The sequence below is a fragment of the Phycodurus eques genome, chromosome 6, assembly GCF_024500275.1.
Source record: "Phycodurus eques isolate BA_2022a chromosome 6, UOR_Pequ_1.1, whole genome shotgun sequence".
NCBI lineage: Eukaryota > Metazoa > Chordata > Actinopteri > Syngnathiformes > Syngnathidae > Phycodurus > Phycodurus eques.
The window spans coordinates 16,541,673-16,557,850 of record NC_084530.1 but is presented as its reverse complement, the minus strand read 5'-3'; the positions used below and the strand labels follow the sequence as shown (position 1 = coordinate 16,557,850).

Below are 16,178 nucleotides of genomic sequence, written 5' to 3'. Positions count from 1 at the left end.
AACCAACCATTTGCACTCACATTCACACCTACGGGAAATTTAGAGTCTTCAATTAATTTTTTGGGGATGTGGGAGGAAACCGGAGTTCCCGTGACCAGAGTGATGGTAAGCGGCGAAAATGGATGGGTGGATAAATGTTTCATTTTAGGGAGAAAGCAAACTCACGCCAACATCATCATCATCATTATTATTATTATTATGTATTGGCACGTGACTGTGCGGTCCTTCAGGTGTGACGTCACCCCCCCCCCCCTCCCCTCCCCGTCTCTCTCTCTCTCTCTCTCTCTCTCTCTTTCTCTCGCTCTCGCTCTCTCAATCAAACATGGAGTAAGGAGGAGATGGGGCCCGTCCGGAGCGAGCCGAGCCGACGACAGCGAGCCTTTTTCGGTCAACACGTTCCCGGCCGAGCCCGCTGCGGAGGAAAAAATACAACAAAAAGGAGAAGAAGAAGAAGAAGAAGAGGAGGGGGAGGAGGTTGGCGGATTTAGGCGTGAAAAGAAGAGGAGGAGGAGGAGGAGGAGGAGGAGGACGACAAACGCAGGAGCCACCAGAAGATGGCAGGAGCCGCGCGCGCGCCAAAATGGAGAGACCGCGGCGCGTTGCCGTGGCGCGAAATTATCAGCGCGGTGGCACGTGAAGGCAACAAAAGAACATGAGCGACGAAGACCACCCCACGCCTCACGAGTCAGTATCACACGCATGCACACGCTCACGTATACGTACACCAGGGGCGACCGGTCAATAGAGGGCGCTAGGGCGCCGACCCACCACGCACAGTGGTCATCACGTGACGTTTCTCAAAAGCCCAAAACAAATACAAAGAAATATCGATGGGATAATAAAAAATAGTTCCATACATATGTATTTGTTATGTCATATAACACAGGGCCCACTGAATTTCCTTTCGAAAATCATTTCGTTTGACAGATATGAGTATTTGAATTATGGCCACTTGTTATCCGTCAAACGGTTATAATTGTTTCGAAGAAGAAGAAGACAAAAATATGTAAAGTCATATTTTTCAAAGTATTCATGCCAAAATGTCTTTTCTGTTCTGTGTCCCAAATGAAGTTCCATGATTTGCAACATGTCTACTGAAGATGATCATTACATTTTTGGGATTTTTGTGTGTGCTTCTTTTACAAACATTCCCCCATTTGTCATTCAAGCTGTCTTTACCGTTAATGCCACTGGAGAGCGCCTCATGATGCTGTTGCAATACACGAGAGGGATCTGTGAACTAAAGTGCCAGGATGAGGCCGCCATTTTGGATTCACACAATAGCAGACAGAAAAATAAATTTCTAGATATGAATGACTATGTATGAATTTGTGAAAGTGTCAGAACTATTGTTATTACAATTGGATAAAGACAAGAGTCTAACGGGTTGAATGAGTAGTTAGGATCATTTATGCACTCGTCTCTGCAGTTTGAAGAGCAACATGTAAAGAGTTCAACTCACATGATTTTTATGAAGCTGTTTATGTCTTTAGCGTGATGCTCTTTTGTCTTCACCGTTATAAAAAGACGTGTATTTCAGTGGGTCACCACCTTTTGCGCTGTCAATAAAGATTGCCTTGACTATGAATGAGTAAAATTTTGAACAATCACATTTCTGGGAAAATAGGACTAAGCGTGGCTGTTTCAACATGGGAGCCATTTACCCATAGAAAACCGAGGCATTTGCTAAATAGATTTGTTTTCTTTTTACAAATGTATTTACAGTTATTGATCCAATTATATAAAAATGACCCTTATACGGTACTTAAAGAAGAGTGACAACTGAGTCTTTACGGGATTACGTCACAAGAGTTAGCTAGCAGCCGATGTCAGCACACTTACCTTGAAAATCGCAGGGATGTAAAACTTGAAATAAATAAATACAGCAATTCCAACAGATAGTCGGATGGATGATGGACAGATGATATTTAACATTTAAAATGAATAGTTTACATTGAAATGGACAAAGAGGCCTGTATTATGCAATATTTACAATGAACATTTACCAATCAATCAATATCCTTTATTGAACCAGGTAAAAAAAACTCATTGAGATTGCAAATCTGTTTTCCAAGAGTGACCTGGCCATGACAGCAGCATGCACAAAATCCAAATGGTTACACCGACCACACGAGACACAGATAAAATACGCTCAATGTAGAAAAACAAGAGCGGGATTGCATGATTGCACAGTACAATCGCAAGATCCAATTGAATTTATTTCTCTGTCTCCTACAATTGTCCTGAATTCCCCCAGCGTTATAAGATGTGTCCCTTTCAAGTAGATGGGGCAGAAAATGTCTTTTTTGGTCCAGTTCACTTCTGACTTTTGGGACCTGCATCTGTAAAATGTCCTGAGAACGCAAGCCCTATCAGCTGAGGCTTCTAGATGTGTGGGAGCACAAATGTGAAGGCGGAGGCCCAAGAAAAGATGTATAAAAGTCAGCCAAGTGAGAGAGTCTACGAACATACCAAGCTGGAGAACGTGCGATGCCATATAAGCAACAATGATGTACACGATAGCGCAACAAGTAATAAAACACAAAGCACATGGTCTATCCAGTTTCTTTCAAAACTGATCAGGAGCTTTTTTTTATTAAAATAGAGTACAAGTATAAGAGGATAAAGTAAAAACCAACGTGCTAACTTTAGCCATGTGGGGAAACCTCACTCCATTGGCTGAACTACACGTCTGACTTGACCGTTTTTTTCCCCCCCGTGTGTGCGTGGATGTGTGCAGTGACAGCTACATGGTGCGCGTGAACGCGCTGGTGATGACCCGCGACGACTCGAGCGGCGGCTGGCTGGCGCAAGACGGCGGCCTGAGCCGAGTGGGCGTGTGCAGGCTGACGCCCGCCGGACCGATGGGTCGCAGCAGCTTCCTCATCCGCGCAGAACGGCTGCGAGACAGACAGGTGACCAATTTGTGCCACACCGTGACCAGTCCGACGCTCAACGACTCCATCTCGTTTCTAGCTACAGTCAACCTATTTATGGTTCACGAGTCAAACATTCCCACAACACACCTTTGCGCGCCACTGCCACAATATACTGTAGTTCACTGGATAGTTCGCTGTATTCTGAGACTTGGTACATCCTGACTGTCTTCTTGTGGTGTCAGGTGATTCTTGAATGTTCCCTGAAGAAGGATCTGGTCTACATCAAGGCCACGCCCACCTTCCACCACTGGAGGGTGGACAACAGGAAGTGTGGCCTGACCTTCCAGAGTCCGACCGGCGCGCGCGCCTTCGACCGCGGCGTACGCAAGGCCCTGGAAGACCTGACGGAAGGTACCATGACAACGTGGTGATGAGCAGGAGGGAGGTCATCACATCTAACAAAATTATGTAATTTAATTAAAAATATATGTAATTGTAATCCATTACACTACTGGGAGAGAATGTCTAAATTAGTTGCTTTTGGAAATTTCCATGATTACAATTAACATTTGAAAAACAGAAAATGCTCAGCTTTTGTTCCTATCACTTCCTCCTTCTAAAGCCCACACTTGTGATTGGCTCTCTCTGGTTATGTGTCAGTTCACTATAGTCTCAAACATGCCATATTTTTCCAAATATGGCCTCCATGTCAGCAGTGGCCTTTGGCCAGTGAACGGACCACCATGCCGAAGCTTGAAACAGTTTTCACGTTGTATTCATTCTATTCTATTTATTCTTAACAAGGATCCAGCAGCCAGAAAATAAACTGTCATCGTGGAAAATGTAACTCTAAACTACAAAGTCAAAACCGCACCGATTGTGGGAGTACAGTGCCGACGAGAGAGTAAAAATCCTAACAAAAAGTTAGACCTTAAGTTAAACCTTAAGTACAACTGGAAACGATAGGAACAAAGCCAGGAGACTCGAGTGTGGCAGATACGCAAAACAGCAAAAGTAACACTCTACCACAGCCTGGACCTTGGCTGCACCAGCACGCAGTTGACTCTTCTCCACAATGAACCTCAGAAATCACACAGGGGTAGAGTTGAACTCGCATTGCTCTTTTTCACTGCAACACAAGCCGTACACGTCTATATTTCTGCATCTTACGGGAGAATATCAGCATGTCCATCCAGCCAATATTCCATACCACTTATCCTCACTAGGGTTGTGTGCGTACTGGAGCCTATCCCAGCTATCTTTGGGAGAGATGCAGGGCACACCCTGAACCGGTCGCCAGCCAGTTGCAGGGCACATAGAAACAAACAACCATACGCACTCACATTCACACCTACGGGCAATTTAGAGTCTTCAATTAACGTACCATGCATGCTTTTGGGATGTGGGAGGAAACCAGAGTACGCGGAGAAAACCCACACAGGCACAGGAAGGACATGCAAACTCCACACAGGCGAGGCCGAATTTGAAACCGGCCGGGTCCTCAGAACTGTGAGGCAGATGTGCTAACCAGTCGTCCACCGTGCCGCTATATCAGAATGTCATCCAGCTAAACGAAGCAGAACTGGTTAATCATGTCGTGGAGAACGTCGTTAATGAGGTTTTGAAATACCACCGGTGCATTAGTCAACCCGAATGGCATGGCCAAATATTCGAAATGGCCCATAGGGGCGCGAACGGCGTCTTCCACTCGTCACCCTCCCTAATGTGCAGTGTTGCTCAAGTCAAGCTGAGTGAAAACTGAAAGGCTCAACAGGAAGTGGCCACTGAGCTTCGAGTGTCACGGCGTGTCAACTGCAGAGAGATCGGAAGAGTAACAGAGATTCATACGTCCTTGGAAGTTCTTATGGACTACATTTTAGGAGCGTGTGATTGTTTTTCCAGGCTCAACCACGTCATCGTCGACGCTGCACAACGAGGGAGAGCTCGGAGATGACGACGTGTTCACGGTGAGCTTGGGCAATGCTTGACGAAATCTTCTCTGCGATGACATCACGGCGTGGTCAATAGTGTTGGGGAGTAACGAATTACATGTGACAATGTTATGTAATTTAATTACACAATGTAGATCATTGTAATCTGTTGCATTACTGGGAGAAAATGTCTACTTAAATTACAGTTGCTTTTGGAAATTTTAGTTCAATTTGAAAAATAGCCGGAACAGCTCACATATTTTTTAAATAGACTCAATGGCTAAATTCACACTACAGGGCATGATGCCCAATTCGGATTTTTTGTTAAATCCGATCTTTTTATGTAGTCATTCTCACTATAAAAACAAATGCAGCTTCTACTGTGGATGGAACACTGGTGGTCAATGACATCATGAAATGTTTCTGTTTCCTGCCGCAGACGGCCACGGACAGCTCGTCCAATTCGTCCCAGAGGAAGGAGCCCGTCACACTGTCCTTTTGCGACCACCGCCGCCACCCCCGTTGCATTCTGGGACATCTGAATGAGCAGCACCAGCCCTCTGACCAATACTTCTATGACCGCTACTTCTCTGACCATTGCTTCCTGGAGCAAGTGAGGGAGGGCGCACATCAGCCATGTGTACTAAAGACCGCGCCACCCAATGCAACTCACCAGTCGTCATATTCTGTAGTTACTGACTCTCCGCAACTAGTTTTCATTGACTTTCTGATATTAGTTTTCATTAGTTGTTGAGCATCTGAAACTACTTTTCATTAACTGACTGATACTACAACCCCAATTTCAATGAAGTTGGGACGTTGCATTAAACATAAATAAAAACATAATACAATGATTTGCAAATCATGTTCAACCTATATTTAATTGAATTCACTAAAAAGACAAGATACTTAATGTTCAATCTGATCAACTTTATTGTTTTTAGCAAATAATCATTAACTTAGAATTTTATGGCTGCAAAACGTTGCAAAAAAGCTGGGTCAGGGTCATGTTTACCACTGTGTTACATCACCTTTTCTTTTAACAAAATTCAATAAACGTTTGGGAACTGAGGACACTAATTGTAGAAGCGTTGTAGGTGGAATTCTTTCCCATTCTTGCTTGATGTACAGCTTCAGCTGTTCAACAATCCGGGGTCTCCATTGTCGTATTTTACGCTTCATGATGCGCCACATATTTTCAATGGGAGATAGGTCTGGACTGCAGGCAGGCCAGTCTAGTACCCGCACTCTTTTACTACCAAGCCACGCTGTTGTAACACGTGCAGAATGTGGTTTGGCATCGTCTTGCTGAAATAAGCAGGGGCGTCCATGAAAAAGACGTTGCTTGGATGGCAGCATATGTTTCTCCAAAACCTGTATGTACCTTTCACCATTAATGGTGCCTTCACAGATGTGTAAGTTACCCATGCCATTGGCACTAACACAGCCCCATAACATCACAGATCCTGGCTTTTGAACTTTGCGTCCATAAGAGTCTAGATGGTTCTTTTCCTCTTTGGCCCGGAGGACACGACGTCCACAATTTCCAAAAGCAATTTGAAATGTGGACTTGTCGGACCACAGAACACTTTTCCACTTTGCATCAGTCCATCTTAGATGAGCTCGGGCCCAGAGAAGCCGACAGCGTTTCTGGGTGTTGTCGATAAATGGCTTTTGCTTTGCATAGTAGAGTTTCAAGTTGCACTTACGGATGTAGCGCCAAACTGTATTTACTGACATCAGTTTTCTGAAGTGTTCCTGAGCCCATGTGGTGATATCCTTTTCACATTGATGTCGGTTTTTGATGCAGTGCCGCCTGAGGGATCGAAGGTCACGTGCATTCAATGTTGGTTTTTGGCCTTGCCGCTTACATGCATTGATTTCTCCAGATTCTCTGAACCTTTTGATATTATGACCCGTTGAGGTACATTGTCATTAAACTGTTCGACCTTTTTCTCACGCACTTGTTCACATTTGCCCAAAGATCATAAAAGACGGGATACAGTGATACCGTAACATATGTCTTGTAGTGTTGCTAGTGTTTTGACTGAGACACGGCAGGATTTGATGGCTTAAGTCTGAAATAGTCCCATTGTGAGAGACCAAATTTGTCTTGTAGTCTGATCCAGGAATTAAAATTTCTCATGTGTACAGACGGTGCAGGTGTTCCCTCGCCACGTGAGCTTCCAGCTGGAAGAGGGAGTTGTTCACATCACCCCCCGGGAGCACGCCTGGCTCACTGGCTACGGGGACTACCGCCCTGCTACCACCACGCGGGACAAGCTCTCGCTGTTCAACACGCCCGACGCCTACACGCACGACTCGCCCAAGCTCGACTACGGCTACCCGTATCCGCTTGGCAAGTCCACCTGCCTTGACCCGGGTGGCGGCGGTGCACCCCTGAGGGTGGCTGTGACGGCTCAGCCACAGCTGAAGCGAGGTCGCAAGGACGGCGAGCGTTTACGCTGCGTTTACTGTCAGGATTTGTTCCAGCGAAAGGACAACAGGCGTGGGCGCTGCCAGGAGGCACCTGACCCAATCCAAACATGCATCCGCCGAGTCAGCTTCTTGTGGTGCGCCGACAGCCTGCTGTACCACTGCATGTCCGACCCGGAGGGCGACTACTCGGACCCGTGCTCGTGCGAGGCGGGCGATGAGCGCTTTTGTTTGCGCTGGAGCGTCCTGCTCGCTCTGTCACTGCTGGTGCCGTGCATGTGCTGCTACTTGCCGCTCACCGCCCTGCACCGATGTGGCGTCGCGTGCCGATGTTGTGGCGGTAGACATCCAGGCAGCCGAGTGAGGCACCACCTCGACACACCGCCGACCCCCGGCTGTGTTTCTGCTCGGTGTTTTGTCTCGTTATCTGTGTTGCATTGTTACACTCACACAACAACAACCAAGTTTTTGTCGATTGACATTTAAGCTAGTGTTCCCCAACCATAGGGCCATGGGCCGGTTGCTACCGAGCCACACAGACAGACTGATCAAAAAACATTTTTGTTGATTCTCACAGTCTGAAAGAGGCTTTACAGTAGTACCTTGACATACGAGTGCCCCATCTTACAAGTTAAAACAACAAAAACAAGACTGGCTAAGGGCTTACAAAACTAAGAAATGCGCCATGAGCGACACTGACTCACCGCATGGCTTGATTTGAACGTCAGTGGCTTTTTTGTATAGCGTTCGCTCTTCGCTCCATGAACTGCGTCATCTTTTCTCATGATCGCGACACACTTTCTACTACCTACCGTGACACATACTCTTTTGGAGTGTCGTATGCCTAAACTTGTCCGACTTGCAACATAATAATCGACATGATAAGCCAAGATTTACCCCATTATTGTTATCTTCAACTCAAAAGCTGTGCTGATCTCAAATCCAAAGTGATGCAATGCTGCCATCTACTGGTGTCTGTTTGTCATTACAGTGGTTTACAAACCTGAATTTTCATAGACAAGCTAAGCGAAACCCACTTCCATGCCTACCCGTGGAAAAACGTACTTGGCAAATATATATGTCGGTTGCAGCAAACGGTTCGATTTCAGTTAAGAAATAGAAATGTACACAGCAGTCAATGAGTGAAGGTACTGTAATGCCCTGGCATGTGCACAAGGAGAGCCACGGTCACCGACACACTTTTAGCTGTTAGCCATAATGGGACAAACAGAAAAAGAGAATACAAAATGCAAACTCTCTCGAGGAGCATAGAGAAGAAGCTCAGACTGAACTAACTGCATGGTTAACGGACAATCTGGCTGTCTCCGGCGCCTGACATCACTCACTTGGCTACATGCCTTAAAGGCACACATCAACACACAAATACTACAGTGCGTGCGTATGAGACTTTTGGCTTTTATTTCGTTACCATCTTTTTCGTTAAGTTTCATTGTTTTTATAGTCAGATTTTGTCAAATTCCGTGAAAGTGGTCAGTGGTGAAAAAAAGGTTGGGGACCGCTGACTTAAGCTAGAAAAAGAAATTCAAATTCTTTATTTTCCCTTTTTTTCCCCTTGCTGCTTTGCTCTCTAAGGCAATAGGAATTATTATTTTGATCCAAATTCATCATGATTCAGCCTTCATATTGTAACATGCCTCAATTGAAGCCGAATGGCCAGAACGAGAAGGCCTTTAGCTTTGCTAGCATGGCAAGCGGATCTGACATGAGAGGAAACACCGGTTGCCATGGTAACTACATGCCCTTTGTCTAGCCTTTTTTTGCTGCCCTGTGTTAGTCATTAGTGAAATGCATCTTATTTTATATTTTCTTTCGATGGTTGCTGCTTACTGTGTAAGGAAACATAACTTTATATTTTTATACAAATTCACATTTTAACCTGCCTCAAATCAAGCCAAAAGAGCTGGGGACAAGCAGAATATTAACGTATCTTATCTTAAATTACTACAACAAAGGATATGTTTCACATCTAAGCGCAAACGCCGGTTGCCGAGGTAACAACATCACACGATAGCCACGCTCTTAAGTCTCCTCAAAAGAGCGGGGACAAGCCGACCATTAGCCTCTCGCTTAGCATCAAGTACAACAACAAAGGAGATTTTTCCTCATAATCGACGTGGGGGTCGTTTTTAAAGGCCCCACCCCACACCCCCCACCACTACCCCGGAGTTGGGAGCCACCCCCCAATTGCACACCACTACTTCATCATCGTTCCAGCACTGTAACACAAGCAAAACCACGAGAAAAAATGATGAGGAATAAAAACATCAACAGTGGGACATTAGGAAAGCTGTACGTAAAGTCTGTCTGTCAATCAAACGCTGGAGTAAAAAGAGGATGTGGAGGACCACTTGGCTGTGGAAGAAAGTGCCTGAAGATCATCATCACATTATGTTCATGGACCACACAAACACACATACTGTATCACCATGTATATGGACGTTTTATACATGACATTTGACGTACTATCCATGCGACAATATTTACTGTACATATGTATGAATTTCAGTTCTATTTTTTTATCGTGATGTAGACAAAAAAGACAACGTATCCTGTGTGTATGTAATTGTGCCTGTTTTGTATGTATTTGCGCGTGTGTATGTGTGTGCGTGTACACGCGTTTGCACGCGTGTTAGTGTGTCTGCGTGTCTAAGTGTGTACGTGTTCGTATGTTTGTTTGTATGAGTGTGTGATTGTGTGCATGTCCAAATGTATGTATTTATGAGTGTGTATGTATGAGTGTGTTTGAATATATGTTTACGTGTACGAACGCGTGTGTACGTGTGTGCTTTTGCGTTAACGTATGAGTGTGCGGGTTTTTGTGGACGTATGAGCGTGTGTCCGTGTACGTGTTTTTGTGTAGTGTGTGTGTATGTAGGTGTGATGAAACACACACACACAACGTTTCAGTGACATAAATCAATAAAGACAAATGGAAGTGAAAAACGTTGAGAAATTGTCGTGTCAGTTGGAGTAACGCAAAAAGACGCCTTTGAGGTCTTTGTCCAATCATTTAAAAAACAAGGAATCAAATAGTATAAAAAATTTTTGAACAATTTTACGTCAACTTTGATTTGATAAGAGATGTTCAACAACTAACGGGTTTTGTCACCGTTTCATTCCAGCTCCGACTCCGATTGTCAATCACGGTTCCATCAGCCGGACGTACCTTGACTACAATACCCATAATGCTGTGCGCCTGCTATTTCCGGGTAGGCGGTGCTCACAGCCATATTTGATTCGATTACGCCGTCCTGGCTGCGACGACCGCTTTCGCCACTTCTCTTTTTTTCCCTACCCCAAAAACCTTCGTGTTCGTTCAATTTCACGGTTAACCTGCCACCAAAGTCAACCGCGACGAGCGTCCCCGAGCCGTAGTCAAAGATGAATCCCGAATAGTAAGTTTTTGTCTTTGCTGTGTGCATCGACAGGAGGCACGAAAGCTGTCAGCAGTTAAGATAAAGCTAACGTCAGCCGATGTGTTAGTCTGGCCAAATTTGGTTGTTGTCTTTAATTGTGTCGGTCAACATGTTCTCGCTTCTGTCGCATTGACTCGACTGATTTCTTGATCGTGTTTTGTCGTCGGTGTGCGTTAGCTGTCTTGTTCCCACTCGCCAGCTAGCGGGCTAACGAAGCGGCTACCTTCCAATCCTGAAGAGTGTCACAGATGAAACAACCCAAGTGACGCTTAATGTTGCTACGTGGACGCCAAACCCCGAGAAAAAAGGGCGACAATTGATCTTAAATGTGACGTAAGGAGTCACGAGTTGCCCAAAGGAACTTGCAACATCCGTGAACGTAGTTAGCATCCGTGCTAACAGTCATGTTGGGGATGATTACGTAACTCCAAGATTGACGTTGTTTACTCAGGTGGTGGTGGTGGTGGTGGTGATGATGATGATGATGATATACTTAGATGATATTGGCGCCAGCCACCTGAACGCATTTGTTTTCAAAAATATGCTCGGTGTCCTTAAAGTCTTGTTACAATGTAACACTTTGATTACCAAAGCAAATGAATAGCCAAACGTTTATGTTTACTAGAAATAATCTTTCTGTTCATCTGTCAATGCCAATGATGTAAAATGACAGTCACAACAAATCAATGCTCTTCCACTATCAGGTGTCAGCATTTTTTAATCTCTAATCTCCACACAGCGTTGCCTTGAGATACAATTGACTCACTTTATTTTTTTATTTTTGGCTATGACTTGCGAGTGTGAATTTGAGGTACGATCGCTTTATGGTGGAAGCGATCTCAACTCCACAATAAGCATTTTCGCAAAAAGTGAACAATTCTTGCTCTTCTTCAAGCTGTCAATTGCCACTCCCAGGTGAAGTTTACTCTAAAACTAAACATAAAAGAAAGACAATTACATGTTGTGAACTTAAAACAACAGAACAATGTTGCCTAAAGGCTTCTTTATACTCTCGCGGGCGGCGACCGCGCTGACGTCACTGCGGCTGTCCCACGCGCAGTTTGCCTTAATGGTAATCTCCATTGACAGGCTAATGATTAGCATCAATAGTTGCATTGTTCTGTATGATACTTCCGCCTGGAGGCCAAGGGGGGGAACACCAGAAGGAGCGCACAATGAATTGAGTTGAAGCATGAAATCATGACGCACAAACCATTTAATTTTTTACATTCTATTTAATTATGTAATTAAGGTAAACTATTAGTGGTATTTATTTTCTTGTAACAATCTGTATTTTGAGGGGGAGACTTGAACGGAAAAATGACATTTTCATTTATTCCAAAGAGGAAACTTGATTTGAAAGGCGTGTGTTGTGAGCATGATCACGTAACAAATTCAACTCAACTCGTATTTCAAGGCACCTCTGTATAGAGATTTTGTGTGTGTGTGTGGCTTTTTAACAACATTTCAGTTGTATTGAACTTTTTTTAGTTGCTACTTTTTATACAGTGAACCTAGATAGTTCCTATAAACACTCCACTCTGTGCATATACTTAATGTCTGTGCATGTGTGTGTCCATAGTGATTATTTATTCAAACTGCTACTGATTGGAGATTCTGGCGTTGGAAAGTCTTGCCTGCTGCTTCGCTTTGCAGTAAGTTGTTATTATTATTATTTTTTTTTCTTTCTTCTTCTTCCTGTCATTTGGCACTCTGTCACCCTGACAACCGTTCAACAATTGGTGTGTGTGCGCGTCAGGACGACACGTACACCGAGAGCTACATCAGCACCATCGGTGTCGACTTCAAGATCAGGACCATCGAGCTGGACGGGAAGACCATCAAACTGCAGATTGTGAGAAGACGAGCGGTCGCGCGTACTTGACACCGACACGCCGTTGTTGCACCATTGACATTTTTTTTGCGTGTCCCTCGCATGTTATGTCGTCGTAGTGGGACACGGCCGGCCAGGAGCGCTTCCGCACCATCACGTCCAGCTACTACAGAGGAGCGCACGGCATAATCGTCGTTTACGATGTCACCGATCAGGTCAGCAGCTTATTTTCCTTCTTTCTTGTCCTTTCACCTCCACTTCCTCCAAATTATTTTCCTCCTTTGATTTTTCTTCGATTTTCTTCCCATCCAGCTCTTTAATTTCATCTTGTTTCTCTCCCATGCCTCATTGTTGTCAATTACCCTTGTGGATCTCTCCCTCCCTCCATTCCTCCCTCCCCACACACACAGAACATCTGCTTTTACTAAGCCAGCTGCTTACCTGCTAATTTGCGGTAGCTGGCGAGCTCTCGTCAATCATCTGTCACAATGTGTTGAATGAATATTGTGTAACTTTATCCAGTTCAGCGGTCGCAGGCTGTCATGAACATCCGTGCAACTCCTCCCGACTTAACCAAGCCGAGCAGCGTTCCTTGTTCCACTGAGATTGTCTATGGGGAGTGCATGGCTCCATGCCACGTGTGGCATGTGAACGGTGGCTACAACTGCGCATACGCACATAATGGAGGCGGAAGTAAACAAAGCATTGCAGCTTTTGTCAGAATAAAATGCGTACTTTTGATTTCGTTTTCATTCAAATGCAAAAATTATGATTCGGAATTCGTTTTTTCAAGCGAGCTTCCAGTTGAACCCGAATTGCCACTCATTCATTCGTAATGCTATTCTGTACTGACTACTCCTTCTCATGGGTCTTTCTTCTCCAGGTTCTTTGATTTGGTTTGAGCCAACTTCATTAGTGTTGAATAACTTTATGGCTACTTATTATGATTATTATCAGGTGACCAGGGAGCATTAAGTGACAATAAAACGCAATTATTTCATTTTCTATAGCACTTGCCCTCATTAGGTTTATTAGCGTGAATCTGGTCACCAGCTAATGCCTGGTCACATATCGACAAACAGCAGACTGGTCCGCCTGCCAACCCTAAACTGATATCAGTAAAATTAATTCATTTTCAAAAGGACATTCAGTGGGCCATGTCATTACCGTTGTTGATCAAATTATATGATACTGTCCCAGCTACTCATTTTCCGAGAAAAATGATTTTGCACTACATTTTGATCGAGAAAATTTAAATTATTTTCTTTTTGTCTTTACTAATGTACCCATGAAGCGCATTCAATGGAAAATTACATACCCAAACATTTCAAAATAACACATTTTAGAGCTGTAATTGCAATACTGCAATATTTTTGCTCACAGTTGTTATACTGTTAGAATTTGATACCTGGCCATGCCTAGTCACCGGTCCATGGCAGGTCACACACATTCCCACACAAGGGCAAAATTCTTGGTCTTCATTTAAGTTACCATGTTTTTTGGAATGTGGGAGGACAAAAACCACTTGAGCACGGGGGGAAATACATGCAGATTCAAACCCAGAACCTCAGAAGTGTGAGGCACATGCTGACTATCCCATTCAACTTGCACTTGTGTATGAGTCATAACTGTGTGTGTCTGTTAGGAGTCGTTCAACAACGTGAAGCAGTGGCTTCAGGAAATCGACCGCTACGCCAGCGAAAACGTCAACAAGCTGCTGGTCGGCAACAAATGCGACCTGACCACCAAGAAAGTGGTGGACTACACCACGGCCAAGGTCACCGTCACACTTTGATACCTTCGCACTTCGCTGTATTCATCACACTTTCCATCTCGAATGTTTTACGCGAGTCCAACTGCTCTCAATTGGTCGTTTGCATAACATGTAAGTTGTACAGCGGCGGTGGGCGGGCAAGCTTTCGTGCTCAAGGGCCACGTTTGCGTTAAAAAAACAAACCTTTTATGTAAAATTGTTCTAAAAACATTTTTAAATGTCGCTTAGTGAATTATAATTAAACAGTTAATTAAAATAAATAAATATGTGAATGTAATTTATGCACAAGACAAATTGACATACCGGAAATGGCCAAAATATGTGGCCAAAATATGCAGAGGAAACTCAATCCTGTGGTGTCCTAGCCAATATCAGCCGTAGCGACACTCCCGACTTGGAGGTGAACTGCAGTACATTTTTAAAACTGCGCGCGTGGGTTGCGCTCGAGTATAAAGGCAAACTGCGTGCAGGATAGCCGCAGTGATGTCAGTGCGGTCGCCGCCAGCGCGAGTATAAAGAAGCCTTTACTCGTTTAGGTCTCCATGACTGTATTATACCGCCCCCAGGTGGCCAAGGTGGAGAAACCAGAAGGAGGAGCACAATGTATTCAAATGCCGCATCGAATGATGATGCACAAATGGTTTATTTCTTTGAATTCTATTAGTCATTATTGTATGTTTTATAAAAACATACAATAATGACTAATATTATAGAGTGCTGTTATTCACCACTGAAGTTGCACAGAATTTTAGTTCACCCCCTGTGTAAATAAGTGCTAGCATGATGCTTACCAGCTAGCGTGTGCTCCATTGTGGCTCAGCCATTTGTAAAGTGTATAGATTTATACATTCCACCACCTAATTTCTACACAAACTGTTTTCTCTCGTTATTGTTATCGCGATTTTTATTAAAGGTGTGACATGTTTCCTCAGGAGTTTGCGGACGGCTTGGGCATCCCGTTCCTGGAGACGAGCGCCAAGAGCGCCACCAACGTGGAGCAGGCCTTCATGACCATGGCGGCCGAGATCAAGAAGCGGATGGGCCCTGGCGCCGCTGCAAACGCCGGGAACGCCGACAAGTCCGTCAAAATCCAGAGCAAGCCTGTCAACACCTCGTCCGGAGGCTGCTGCTGATGCCACGGACACCGGTGAGTGAGCGGTCCATTAGCCGGCCGGCCGGGGACACGCACGTGTGCAGCGGTGACGGCGCAACGACGGTGGGAGGAGCAGGAGCATTGAGACGGTGTGTGCAGCTACAAAACCACCGCCACCACAAGATTTACAACTTTTACCCCGAGTCAGCAATAGTGCGGAAGCTAGCAGGCCTTCGTTTTCTTCACACTTTGTCGTGTCCACTTTTTAATTGACACTTTTTTTTTTTTCTTTCCTTTTTTCCATTCACTTTGTCCGCATTTCACAATGCAGCACACGCTTAGCACGCACACGCGTGATCTGATCTCGTGCCTTCTGGCTGCTCTTAGCGGAGGCTGACTCGCACCCCCCCAGTGTAAATAAGTGCTAGCATGTTGCTAACCAGCTAGCGTGTGCTCCATTGTGGCCCAGCCATCTGTAAAGTGTATATATTTATACATGACACCAAGTCCATTAAACCATGAAGGAGATGTTTGATACCACGCTTCCCATGTCTGTTTCTTGCTTCCTCACCTTGACCTGACCAATTAACTATGAAAAATACTCATGATTATTTACAACCACGTTACCGTACGGTGAAAGATTTTCAGGTGTGACTCCAGAAATTATATAATTGAATCTACCGTCATTTCTCAGGTATAATACGCATTTTGGTGGATGACTGGTTAGCACATTTGCCTCTCAGTTCTGGGGACCTGGGTTCAAATCAGGCCTCGCCTGTGTGAAGTTTGCATGT

General features: G+C 44.7%; 2 protein-coding genes across 2 annotated transcripts; both read left to right on the top strand.

The window, feature by feature from the left end:
- The first annotated feature begins 323 nt into the window (after nt 1-323).
- On the top strand, nt 324-10,197 carry spred2a (sprouty related EVH1 domain containing 2a). The gene is made up of 6 exons (XM_061680455.1): nt 324-684; nt 2,741-2,915; nt 3,122-3,290; nt 4,782-4,846; nt 5,250-5,423; nt 6,965-10,197. The coding sequence occupies exons 1-6, from the start codon at nt 653-655 to the stop codon at nt 7,730-7,732; spliced, it is 1,383 nt and encodes a 460-aa protein (XP_061536439.1). The 5' UTR covers nt 324-652; the 3' UTR covers nt 7,733-10,197.
- Nucleotides 10,198-10,501: 304 nt separating this feature from the next.
- On the top strand, nt 10,502-15,927 carry LOC133403853 (ras-related protein Rab-1A-like). Its single transcript, XM_061679208.1, has 6 exons — nt 10,502-10,662; nt 12,266-12,338; nt 12,443-12,538; nt 12,637-12,732; nt 14,163-14,294; nt 15,224-15,927. Exons 1-6 carry the CDS (start codon nt 10,649-10,651, stop codon nt 15,422-15,424), a joined length of 612 nt encoding a protein of 203 aa, XP_061535192.1. The 5' UTR covers nt 10,502-10,648; the 3' UTR covers nt 15,425-15,927.
- Nucleotides 15,928-16,178: the final 251 nt, after the last annotated feature.